Genomic DNA, 12,529 nt, shown 5'->3' with positions numbered 1-12,529 from the left:
ATATAACAAATAATTATATTTTTTCGCATATTTTTGTGTAAAAAATAATCGACGCAGTCCGTCGGTTTTAAAAAAAAAAGATTTAAAAAAATTATTGAAAAAATCGATAGAATCTGTCGGTCTTTCCGTCAGTTTTTACCAGTTTTTTTTAAGTGTTTGAGAAGAATGGTTACAGAAATTTTATGCCTGAGTTTGTGTTTTCGAATTTTAGAGACTCGAGAGAGACACCAATGTCAGAATGCTTTTTTTTTTTTTTTTAACAAGAGGAACTTAAGGAAAAAAAAAGGAGAGAAAGAAATATAGGTCTGAGAAATGGTTTAATGATTAATCTCATGAAGGTTTATGAGTTTATACACTATTTGTATAAAAAAATAGATAGAGATCAAATTTAATAAGGTTTTGGATAGTTAAAGGATTAAAATCAGTAAGTGTATAGTTAAGGGATCATTTTAGACCTACTCCCATAGATAAGGGACTATTTATGGCCTTTTCTCTATTTGTATACCTCAACTCCATAAACGACGTCGTACATAATTTCATCATCCTGTTCAATTTACCTCTGCGCACGCACTTGTCCAGTCCAATGTTTTTTTCATTTCCATGGCGTGTTTGTCTGCAACTCAAGTGCATACTCTTTCATGGACTTCATCCTTAAACCCTACCCTCCAACATTTCAACCCTATCTCTACTTATCGAATTCCAAAACTTTTATTGTCTCCAAAGCCTTTGAGAGCTTCCTTCAACTCATCCAATATCACCAAGGATTCAACGCTCCGGGAACTCTGTAATGGTCACGTGCCCGAGCACGTGATTCGCCGGTAATTAAGCTTATGTTTCCTCAAAATGCTCCACTCTACAGAACTTTCTCCAAATATTGATTCAATTAATCCAAACAATTCTTATCAAAATTGAGCCTCTGGAAACTGGAAAGTGTGGTGAGGTTTTTTACATGGCGTAATTCACACTTAAACTTGGCCTCTACTGTCATTGAACACTCCAACTTACAAACTGATCATCTAGTCGCCTCCAAAATTTGTGTGCCACGTCAGCATTTGGGTGTCCACGAGACACAGTGGGGATGAGTTGAGGTGTCTAGATGTGCATTCTCAAAGTTGGAGTGTTTAGTTGCCAGTTGAGGCAAGTTAAGACGTATGTCTATGTATTACGCCAAACATTGAATTAAAAATATGAGTAGTTTTTAAGAGTAGTTGTACTGGCCGGATCATAGTTTTTGATGTACACTGTGGATATTAAAATTAGTATCTGTATCTGTTTGAAGTTTCTGACTATAGAGTGATTGAACTTTTAGTTTTGTAATAAAGGCAGCATAAATTTTTCTTAAAATTGTTCGAAATGATAAAGTTTTAAACTAAAATTCAACCCACAGACTGGAATTTCAGATTTTTGGAGGGAATAAAATGAAAGTGATTTTTTTTTTTTTTAAATTGCATTATTTAAAAGGTTGGATCTAAGGACAAACTGATATATGGAGCACAAACTGTAGGGCAGAAGAGATTGGATATGTGATACCTACAGAAGTGCAGCTACAGGCATTGCCTTTCCTCTTTTCGGGACGTGATTGTGTGCTTCATGCTCAGGTTGATATATGCTTTTGAAACATTGCTTCAGTGTTGTAATTGTTGAAACTTGACTGCATGATTGTTGATGTTTTTATGCATTGCTTCTGAAAAATTTGCAATAATGATTAATGTATGGAATGCTGTTTCACTTTTCTCAAACTTCAATGTTCTTTGAAGCCATTCTATCGTCCTTTGCAGCACCTCTTATTTAGTAGATAGTGAGGTACTCTAGGTGGGTGAAGATTTGTTCTAACTTACCAAATTATAACAGTACACACATCCTCCTTTATGTCTCTTTGGGTAATTCTAGTACTATGTACCGTTGAGCATATTCTTATAGATACTGGGGGTGGATGTTACAAAATCTTATCAATTTTAGTATATTTCCTCTCAGTTCTTTTTGTTTCGCTGTGTCCCACTTCTCACCTCCAACAGTGAGGGCTGAATCATCTTCTTAATTATGCTTGCCATTTCATCATTTAAATGATATCCAATTATCCATCATATTGTTTTTTTCAGGGAAAACGAACTGCTAAAAGGGCACCCAAAAGTTCTAAGTTTCATAGTAGGAGAAATGTAGAAGTTGAAAACATGAAATGTAAAAAGAGATCAGAACACATTGACAAGTCCCTAGCAATAAATGAACAATTTGTTGACCCTTTCTAACCATTGCCCCTTCTCTTCTCCCATTTCCAACTGGCTTCCTGTGTTGTTAATGAAATTGAAGTCCTTTTGCTTTCTAATTTATCCCGCTAGACAGGTTCTGGCAAAACCTTGGCATACCTGCTCCAGGTACTGTCAGTCATTGACAGTCAAAGGTCAGCAGTACAAGCATTGATCGTGGTGCCTACTAGGGAGCTTGGTATGCAAGTAAGTTTTTGTGGGGTTATTCCTTTTTGCTTTCCACTTATAATGTATGTTTGCTGAAAGTGGGAACATTAGGATGCACTAACATTGTTTTCTGCTTTATCTAGGTTACAAAAGTTGCTCGGATGCTTGCTGCAAATCCTTCAGAACTTAAATCAGGATTGAAATCATGCACTGTTATGGCTCTTCTAGATGGGGGGATGTTGAAAAGACACAAAAGTTGGTTAAAGGTACAAAAGCAATTATTGTTGCTAGTAAATTTCATATATTTGAGCGAGGAAAGCCTAAACCAGTTCTCTCAATTTGTATTATTCATATATCCCTAGAGTCGATCTTTTTGAAATTTGTCTACTTGCCTCACTTGAATATGTTGACATTGGAACTCTTAATTAGGTTTTAATCTTTCGTTCTAAACCTTGATAGTTTTGTTGCATTTTGTCTAAAGTTTGTACTCGTTTGGTGTTTATTATTATTGTTATTGTTATTGTTGTTGTTCTATCTGGCATCTTGAAGTTTACATTCTTCACAATGGAATGACATGAAACATGGACTTTTCAAATGCATTACTGCTTAAATAAAAGATTAGTTCAGAACCGCGTGAAACAAATTTAGGGTACAACTGAATTCAAGCGCAACCAACTGAAACACTACTAGTATCCCTAATCTCTCTCTGTCTCTAACACACACACAATACTTCAGCTTGGACTCGGTCTGTAGGTTTTCTTTGTACAGGTGGTATTGCGGGAGTATACCTTTTCTTTCTAAAGGTACTATTGTCGAGCTTTAACTCATTTTGCTGCACCTTTGCAGTTTTCTTTTTCAGGATAGTCTGTGAACTCGTTCTTACTTCTGTTGCCTGTCAGCCAACACCTCTGTTTTGTTTACTACTGCTCTTTCTCCCAGAAATTAAGTAGAAGCTTAAGCATATTTTTACAAGGTGTGATTCTGAGATGTTTGTGCCATTACAGGCTGAGCCACCCAGCATTGTCGTTGCAACTATAGGAAGTTTGTGTCAAATGCTTGAGAAACATATTTTGAAGCTAGATTCCAGCCAAGTACTTGTTGTTGATGAGGTAATCAAGATGCATTTTCTATCATATATTTCTCTTTGTTTGTGTTGAAAATTTACTTGAACAGGATACTATGAAGAGTGAGATTAACGACATCAGCATATGGATGCTGCTGAGCAATTGAAATGACATGCTGCCAGTGTCATCCTGACTTTCCTTTTGTATATTTGCCCTTTCTGTTTGAAAAAGAACAATTACAATAATCTATTCTTTGGAAAATTCTATATCATGAACAAGTCATGACAAGCTAGCTAATTTAACTATTCTTAAGCCTCTAACAAGTGAATCTTATGCATGCTTGTATTTAGCAATTATTTTGCTCAACTTCAATTCAACTCTTAAAATAGAAATACATGTTCATTATTGCACCGGTTCGTAGGTGTGGAACTGTGGTGAGGATGTGTGTTAAAAGGGACGAAGTAGACCTAAAATCACATAGAAGGAAGTTGTCTCGAAAAAGGTACAATTTCTTAAAATCGATGGAGACTTAGCTAAAGATAGAGCACGATAGAAGAAAAAGTTCCATATAGCGTTTACTAGTTGAGAATAGGCTTTAATCTTGTTAGTTCCTGCCACGTGAAAGATGCACGGAAGAGGTATTCCCAGGGCGCTGAGGATCCGTTGAGAGTTTGTCTTGATAGGGAACTGTATGACCCTTCCCCCCTATTGTAAATCAATCAAAAAAAGGAGGCCAGTGCTACGGCCCCCTATCTTTTGATTTGTTGTTTTTGAACCTATTGCTTTTCTAGGAGTATTTTGAGTCTTAGACCATATTATTGATTTATATGCCAGTAAAAAAGTTGAGAACTTTTAATATTGTTATTATTATTACTATTATTTATATATATTTGACTTCTTTTTCATTTTTATTTTTATTTGGTATGATGATGACACGAGTAGAGCTTAAGTGTATAGAAGCATGGTCAGTGAGGATTCATATAGCCGACCCCAACTTGTTTGGTATTGAGTCGTAGTTGTTGTTTATGTTCAGTGTTACATATTTTAGGTTGATTTCATGTTCAATTCTTCAAACGAAGTCAGCTCTCTTAAAAGGCTGCTGACATCCTACTCATCCAGCAAGAACCGTCAAACTATCTTTGCTAGTGCTTCAATTCCCCAGCACAGAAGATTTTTGTATGATTGTATGCAGCAAAAATGGACCGGGGTAAGCTGGCACAAGTATCTTTGACATGATACTTTTTATGACTTTGTTTGACCTTCTGATAATCACATTACAGATGTAACTATCTAAGTTATAATGACAGGCTGATGTAGTTCATGTCCATGTGAATTCAGTAGAGCCGATGCCTTCATGCCTCCATCATAGATTTGTGGTGAGACTATCATAAACTTATACAGCTCTCTATAACTTTTTCTTTTCTTGCAAGTTACCTCACTTACAAATGCCATTTACTGGAGTAAGCTCATTACTTGTCATTCTAGATTTTGTTAATTTCACTTTCACAGGTTTACAGTATCCTAAAAGTATTAGATAGAACAATCCCCAACAAACATAGAATAAATAAAATCAGCAATCTTTTTGTTAACTGGTGTGAATGGGACTGCCATACTGAAAAAGTGACCGCCAATAATTAGATCATTCTCTTTCATGTTGCTGGATCTTACTTACTATGTTCCTTGGTTATCTACATTTCTATAAATGTTTAACTGTTGTAACTTTTCACGTGTCAGGCATGCAACAAAAGGGAAAAAAATCCAATGTTACTCTCCTTACTGCAGACAGATTCACCTGAATCTGCCATAATTTTTGTCAACGAGCAAGTTAGTGTCTTCAACCCTGTTAAGTCTCTATACAGTAATTTGTTTTTGTGTTTCGTTATGAATGATAGGAACCTTAATTCCTTTTATAGTGTGATTAATTCTGATATCGATCACTTCCAAGTATTGGCACCCCTCTTTATTCATAATCATGAAGCACACACAAAAACTTCTCGAATTTGGAGGTCGGGTGAGTTTCCAGAATGGTCTTATAGAGAAGAGCTATGTGAGAATTCTCATCCCCTCTGCACAGGAGCTGCAAGAAGTTGCATTTGCTGGGCATGTTTCTTATGCTTCCTTTTACTTGTCTTTCTAAATGTGGTGTTAATTGAAGACTACGTAGAACTACTAAATATCATTATGGGAATGCATATGATGTTTAGTAGCTTCTTTTTAGCTGTGTGTATACAAACCTGTACACTTCCCCTATTGGAATATTAAAAGATCTATTCTCCTTTTCTTTCGTTATGTTTTGGATTTTTACACTCTTAACATCAGAAGAAATCAGACCTTACTTCAAAGAAAAACCAGTTGTCGGTAAAGCACATGTCTAATTGAATAAATTGGAAAGAACAATGGTCATAGGTGATTCGAAAATAATGAATTTTACTTATCTATGCAACTTCTGATATTCTAGTGTTACTTGTTTGGCAGTTGTATACCTAATTATAATGTTTTACTTTCGAGCAGTCTGAGAAGTCAAAAAAGACAGGAAGTGCACCAACAACAACTCTTTTGGTAGATTTCCTAAGGTCCTCTTCTGGGAGATTTTCTGACGTCTCTCTTCTAGAGGAAGATATGAATTTCAATCAACGAGCATCATCCTTATCTGTAAGTTATACTGAGATGTTATTGGTATTTGGTTGATTTATCAGTTTAGATTCTAGGGAATGGAGATTTAGTTTTTGTAGTGCTGCCATATTGTAATTCCTCTTCCTATCTTAGTGTGTGGTCTATATGTTATTGGGATACAGGAGCTTCGAGGAGGAGGAGGTTATTTGTTAGTGGCAACAGATATAGCAGCCAGAGGGGTTGATCTACCAGAGACAACCCATATATACAATTTTGATATCCCAAAAAATGCGGTAAATTACCTTCATCGAGCTGGCAGAACTGGTAGGAAACCATTTTCAGATAAAAAATGTTTTGTTACCAGCATTATAACAGTGGAAGAGCGGTTTGTGTTACAGAAATTCGAAAATGAATTAATGTTTTGTTGTGAACAATTATTCTTTTAACTGTACATTGAGTTCTTCTCCATAATTGTTGGCCTCAAAAATCAACTTTGCCTCTCTGTTGCTATTTTCTTTTTAAAACCAAGGAAATGATAAATAAACCGCTAATACTACCAATTGGAACTGGAAAATGTTTTCCAATTCTCCAATGTTGGGTAGGTCAAATTGTTCAGAAAAATATTTTCTCTAGGAAAACAAGTTTCTAAATATCAGGAAATTACTTCCCTAGTGGGAGTAGGGAAAACAAGTTCCATAACTGGCATTCCAACCTGTCTCCTCCCCAAGTCCCCATCTCCAACGCCCCCACCCCCCACCACCTCCACCCCCATGGTGTTTTCCTAGATTACATATAAATACTTTTGGGACAATATTTTGTTGCTTACTTACCAAACACCAGAAAATAAAAAAGAAAATCACTTAATTTCGAATAAAACATTTTCCCGGAAAATATTTTCCGGAAAACATTTTCCTTTGTACCAAACACGCCCTTAATTTTGCTCAGAATATACATCAGAGAGTATTTTAGTCCTTTGGTTCTTATAAGTTCTAACAGCTGTGTAATTTAAAATTGAATGGTTCTCTTCAAGTGCTCTTTCAAAAATTTAAACCCTGAGTTCCTTTATCTTTACTGAATTGTTAACTGCCACCTCAAATTCGCAAAAGAAGATCCAGTAGAGCAGTGTTGGTGAGGATGCAGTACACGTGTTTTCTCAAAAAACAGGGGATCTAGTACACGTAAGAAAACAGAAGAAAGATTTGAATAATGCAGCAATCTAGTGAAAGGCTGTACAGGTTTTGACGCATTAAGTAGTCTTACCTGTACGTTTAAACTTTCTATCCTTCTTTAGTTCTGACTAGAAGATGTTTGTTCCCGACTATTATAAAAAATTATTGGGAAAACCATACTTTGTTGGTGTCATCATGGGCAGGTTTATTGTGAATGTTCACCTAGATAGGCATTTTACAAATTCATCAGTGGGAGAAACAGCCCTTTTTAGCATCAGCTTGTAGTTCAATATTTACTTGCTGAATGTGGAAAGTTGATAATGTGAAACTTCTCATATTTCACAATTATGTCGTTGCCAATGCTACTTGAAAGAGAAAAAAAACGCATTGCCGCGCTTGTCATATCACAGATCCATCTGGGATTGTTGAGTTCTTCAATATGACTGTGATGCCTGATCGGATGTAAAATCCTTCTGAAGGTCTCTCTGCCTCTTGTACACCCTGCAAATTGATGTATCAGAGGAAAATAAGTGAGTCCCAGTAACAACAGGATAAAATTTGATCTTGCTGTTGTTGGGAGTATGGGAGGATCATACCTCTGAGTTTGCAATAACTACATTCTTTCCAATTCTTGCATTCTTGTCAATGATGCAGTCTCTGCATATTAGTTGAAATAACGTGAGAAATGAAATTAGGATCACATTCATTTTCTCGCTTGATAGACACAAAAGGAGAAGCATCTTAATGATTTACTTTATTCTGGTATTCTCTCCAATTCCAATAGGCGCTTTTCCTTCAGCTAGCTGCGAGGCAATCTCAGCATCAGTTTCATATAAGTCAGCGCCAAGCATCACTGTGTCCTGTATAGATTTCAACCAAGTGTGAGGAATTAGCAGGAATACAAAGTCAAGTAAACGTAGCAGTACTTAACGTGTTTGTATGGTATGTGCTACTTGTTTCAATATGAAACATGAATGTGTGTGTGTTGGATCTGCGTGGAGTCTAGTTGGAGCACCAACTTTTGGTTTTGCTGTTCAAAAGCATAGTGCTGAAATTTCAATAGCATAGTATGCAGTTTTATTAGACTAACTTTCAAGTGAACGTTGGTGCCTATGCGGGATCGGATGCCGACAACACTGTGCTCCACGAAGCAATTGCTCAAGAAACTACCATGTGATATAATTGAATCAACAATCTGGCAACAACTAGACTTGGTTAGTGGAAGAAAATTCAAAAGATATATTTGCTGAAGATTGAAAAATTGGGTCTGTGCCTTAAACCTTGCTGTTATCAATAGTTGATGGAGGTAAGTTTCTCCTTGACGTGTATATTGGCTTTGTTGCATCATAGAAACTAAATCTTGGTGGCTGAAAAGAAAAAAGAAAAACATTAGTTGACCATATTATTAGTGCGAAAGTCTTTTTAATATTGTGAAATGAGATTGACAGGTGTTCAATAGCCAGATTTCATCTTACTCAGGTTGTTTGAAAAAACAAAACCCTGTAAAGACGAAAAACATATAGTAGTTCTCTGATTCTTACGTGTTCAGTGAGTGCAAGGTTTGCGTCAAAAAAGGATCTGATTGTACCGATATCTTCCCAGTAATCATTGAATAAGTAAGCCTGCAAAATCAGGTGAAGCATGCTTTAGTCACCGTAGAGGTTGAAGCTAGCTGTTTAGGAAATCATAACCGAGATAGTGAATTGAAACTTTTTGGGACGATGAAAACATGAGGGTCTATTGGAAACAGCCTCTCAGTGGGTATGTTGTTGTTGTTGAAGACACAGAGGGAAGTGAATAAGAGAATAGAGGGGGAAAGGGAATTGTGAGTCCGAGAACTGCGACGTAATATTACCTTATGAAGGAAAAAGCAAGATTGGATGTAGTAGTAAAATGCCAACCAGAAATGAAGTGGTACACACCTTGATACAGAATTCTTTGGCAGAGGCAGGGATAATCTCTGAACCAAAGTCATTTGCAGTCGGGAAACGCCATCTAAAAAGACAATAGGTAAGCAGTTCATGATCTTCCTTTACCTGATATCTTCAGCCTGTTACTATAGATAAAGCATGAGGGAACTCAATATTAACATATGATTTTATATGACCTCTTTCAGCTTCATTATAGCAACTAAAATTTGCTTCTTTTTTTTTTTTTCTCTCTTTTTCTTTTTCTTTTTTCAATTTGCTTCTTCTGAATGTAGCTACCTACCCCTATTAGCTGGATGCATTTAGTTTCTTGGTTATTCTTGCCCTCTCTTCCCCGAAATTTCATTGATTTGCATGTTGACAGGACTATGACACCCTCTAAATAAGGCACTTTAGAAGAAGAAATTCTCTACATACCTTAAGAGATTCAGGAGAATCTCCTTCTTGAAGACGTAAACTCCCATTGAAGCAATGTAAGGTTTCTCCTTAGCCTCTTCTGGGGATAATCCCAGAACAGTTGTGTCTACTGCCTGAAGTACTTGTTGTGAATTGTTTGCAGCAACTTTAAAATTTAAATTAGATTAAGCTGAGACTGTCAATTTTTCGAGAATTACCATCGCCTTCAAATCATCTCCTTTTGGCTTTTCGCTGAAGGACAGGACCCGTCCTGTGTCATCAATTTTCATCAATCCAAAATCTGAAGCACGTCTATCATGAAAACATAGAAGCGATTCAATAGAAGAAATCGTGTTTTCTAGTGGTTTTCAAAGCTATATTTGTCAAAGCATGCTATTGCTGAGAGGAAGAAATAGCCTTCTTAGGATCTAGATTATCCCTCCTAATGTTACCTGTCGTCTATTGGTAAGCTTGATATGGTAATGTCTGCACCACTTTGCCGATGATTCTGTCAAGAAGTGGAGATGGATATTTTCACTGTTTAGTAACAGCTGATCTTCTGGAAAAAAATAATATCAAGCAAGGTACTTATAGATTAGTGTAAAGCCTTTACTTGAACAAAGTCCAGGTAGTCCATTCTGTACAAGTGATCTCCAGAGAGAATGAGCACATCTTCTATATCCTTGCTTCTTGCATCCTTCAGTTACGGAAAATCAGTGTGAATGTCATAACTTTAAAGTCCAACATGATTCATGTCTATAATTAATTTATATGACGAGATAAATGTGGTGGTGGTCATAGCTGAGTGCAGAAAAAGTATTTGCTTATAGTTGCTGCATTTTTCTCATTTAAGTTTTCGGGGAAGTAAGTAAACTGATACAAGCTTAGTTAACCTGCTCCTGCATATTAGGTTTGTTTGAGGATGGAAACTATCACTGGACCTTGACAGGTCTAAGGTTGGGTTTCCTTCTATGCCATCAGCAATGATATTCAGGTCGACTGCAATTGAAATCTCCTGATGATGTATGAATATATGCATTTCGGTTCTTCAGATAAATTGTTTTTTCTTTATTCTTTAAGAAAAACTGGGAGGAAAGCAGTAGTAATACGAAGTGACATATGATGATTGTAAGGAAGACAGAAGTATTGCAGTTCAGGAATTTGTTATTACTTGCACTGTCATTAGGATAAACTATGAATAGTGCAAATAAATCTGACCATGTGAGTACCTCAAAAAGCCAGTGGAATTGCCTCACAGCATCTGCAGTACCTTGGAACCATCTTTTACCTAATTCACCTGGTGTTTGAGTTGCTGCTAAGACCTGTGTTACAACTTATCAGCCATGATGCTGCAGCCAATATCATCAAATCCTGAAACTAAATATATGCATACTGGAAAATGAGCATTGGTGTTCACCTCGACATAGCCATCTCCGAATGTGATACCATTGCCAAAGTTGTAAGCACGAGAGATGTGCCTGTTAAGCGAGGCTGAGTTAAATTGAGTGAGAATGTATACTTTGTTGATGCCACTGTTAATACAGTTGCTCATTGGTACATCAATTAGCCTATATGCTCCTCCGATTGGAACCTGAAACGAATTAATAATGACTCAGTGGTGAGCTGCAGATAGCTCTGCAAAAACGCGTAATATTTTCTCTGATAATCTGAAGAAGACTTACAGCAGGCTTAGCACGACGTTTGGTGAGGGGGAAAAGACGAGTACCAGCTCCCCCTCCTAGAATGATTGCTACTACTGTTCTTGCATCCTCCTTCTTCGGTTCAAAATCCTTCAACTGTCCACATTTGGCACTTGGTCAAATGGCCATGGCCATTTCGCAAGGTATAGTTTGAGACAAATTCAAGATTTGAAGTTAAAGTCCAATACTACAACACTCATTACTACATAATGGTATGGTACGATCACATCTATCAATTAGTTCAATTACATGTTGGGTGATTAGTTAAGTTGTTTTAGCATGAGGTGTCAAGCTCAAATTAATTTCTTTTTTGCTCCCCTTCAGGGATGAGAAATGAAAGGAAGGACATTGGTCACACCTACTACAATTTAGTCCATCTCATGATTATATACGTCAACTTCATTGATGAAACTTATGAAGCAAATAAAATAAATTCATGACGTGTCATTTGATCTAACTTGTTTGTGAAGTCACATTTTGTGTTGAGAAGTGGCCCATCTCTTTATTAAAGTAGTCCCAATGCTCATTCAATTGTAAATGAAGCAAAGAATTACATGGCAGGTTGAACTACGTAGGGGGCTAAATGCAAATTTAGAACACTCACCTTAGCCTCACCTGCAACATCAGCTATAAGTGACATGCAGATATTAGGCTTCACCACATTGCTCCTTAACTGAAATTTTGTAAACTTGAGTTTCTTCCCCATCAACTCTCCATTGCAGAACTTCACCACCCTCAAGTTTCTCCCTGTCAATGTTGCAGGGTTACTATGAAGTTTGCTGGTTGCCGATAAGGCGAATCGGCCGTCAGCAGCAACAGCCATTTTTCTTTTGAGAATTAAGAAGAAAAACCAAGTGAAATGAGTTGTTTATATTTGTTATATGTGGTGTAAATTTAAGTTTTTGATGTTGAACTAGAGGACTAGGAACCAAGAAGGGTATGTTTACATGGGGTGGGGGCATACTATTGGTTGACTGACCGCGTTATCCAAATTTAATTGTATCCACCAATTCTCTTCGTCTCATGTGAACTTTCAAAAGAGAAAATCTACGTGATTTTTCTTCTTTTATTCTTTTCTTTTGCAAGAAATCCTTTGTTAAGATTTGCAAATAATAACTAGTAAAGATAAGGATATTCTTTTGGGTTCTTTCTTTATTTTTAATTTTTTTAATTTCTTTTTATTTTTAGTGAAGTACAGCCCAGCAGCTAGTTGCCAATTTGCCTTTTTTGGTATCTTCCAGCTAGAAA

The 12,529-nt window shown here is 36.5% G+C and overlaps 2 protein-coding genes across 5 annotated transcripts; one reads left to right on the top strand and one right to left on the bottom strand.

Annotated features, from left to right (window-relative positions):
* Nucleotides 1-527: 527 nt before the first annotated feature.
* On the top strand, nucleotides 528-10,652 carry LOC132063369 (DEAD-box ATP-dependent RNA helicase 58, chloroplastic). Of its 4 annotated transcripts, XM_059455877.1 has the most exons (11): nucleotides 528-818; nucleotides 1,505-1,598; nucleotides 2,337-2,450; nucleotides 2,555-2,677; nucleotides 3,416-3,520; nucleotides 4,524-4,682; nucleotides 4,783-4,851; nucleotides 5,210-5,299; nucleotides 5,987-6,127; nucleotides 6,271-6,412; nucleotides 9,550-10,652. In XM_059455877.1, exons 1-11 carry the CDS (start codon nucleotides 601-603, stop codon nucleotides 9,555-9,557), a joined length of 1,263 nt encoding a protein of 420 aa, XP_059311860.1. In that variant the 5' UTR covers nucleotides 528-600; the 3' UTR covers nucleotides 9,558-10,652. The 4 variants fall into 4 exon arrangements, with proteins under 4 accessions (XP_059311860.1, XP_059311859.1, XP_059311862.1 ...); XM_059455876.1 differs by lacking the exon at nucleotides 9,550-10,652 and having other exon boundaries at nucleotides 6,271-6,648; XM_059455879.1 differs by lacking the exon at nucleotides 9,550-10,652 and having other exon boundaries at nucleotides 686-818; nucleotides 1,510-1,598; nucleotides 2,341-2,450; nucleotides 6,271-6,648.
* Nucleotides 7,420-12,233, bottom strand: LOC132063368 (glucose-1-phosphate adenylyltransferase large subunit 3, chloroplastic/amyloplastic). Its single transcript, XM_059455875.1, has 15 exons — nucleotides 11,886-12,233; nucleotides 11,264-11,377; nucleotides 10,999-11,172; nucleotides 10,811-10,903; nucleotides 10,195-10,278; nucleotides 10,034-10,089; nucleotides 9,800-9,893; nucleotides 9,603-9,715; nucleotides 9,180-9,252; nucleotides 8,799-8,879; nucleotides 8,538-8,624; nucleotides 8,348-8,452; nucleotides 8,011-8,117; nucleotides 7,854-7,914; nucleotides 7,420-7,758 (listed from the first exon to the last, which is right to left on the bottom strand). Exons 1-15 carry the CDS (start codon nucleotides 12,102-12,104, stop codon nucleotides 7,657-7,659), a joined length of 1,563 nt encoding a protein of 520 aa, XP_059311858.1. The 5' UTR covers nucleotides 12,105-12,233; the 3' UTR covers nucleotides 7,420-7,656.
* Nucleotides 12,234-12,529: the final 296 nt, after the last annotated feature.

The sequence above is a fragment of the Lycium ferocissimum genome, chromosome 7 (genome assembly GCF_029784015.1).
Source record: "Lycium ferocissimum isolate CSIRO_LF1 chromosome 7, AGI_CSIRO_Lferr_CH_V1, whole genome shotgun sequence".
Classification (NCBI taxonomy): Eukaryota; Viridiplantae; Streptophyta; class Magnoliopsida; order Solanales; family Solanaceae; genus Lycium; species Lycium ferocissimum.
The sequence above is the reverse complement of the archived record's forward strand: the minus strand, read 5'-3'. Positions and strand labels throughout refer to the sequence as shown.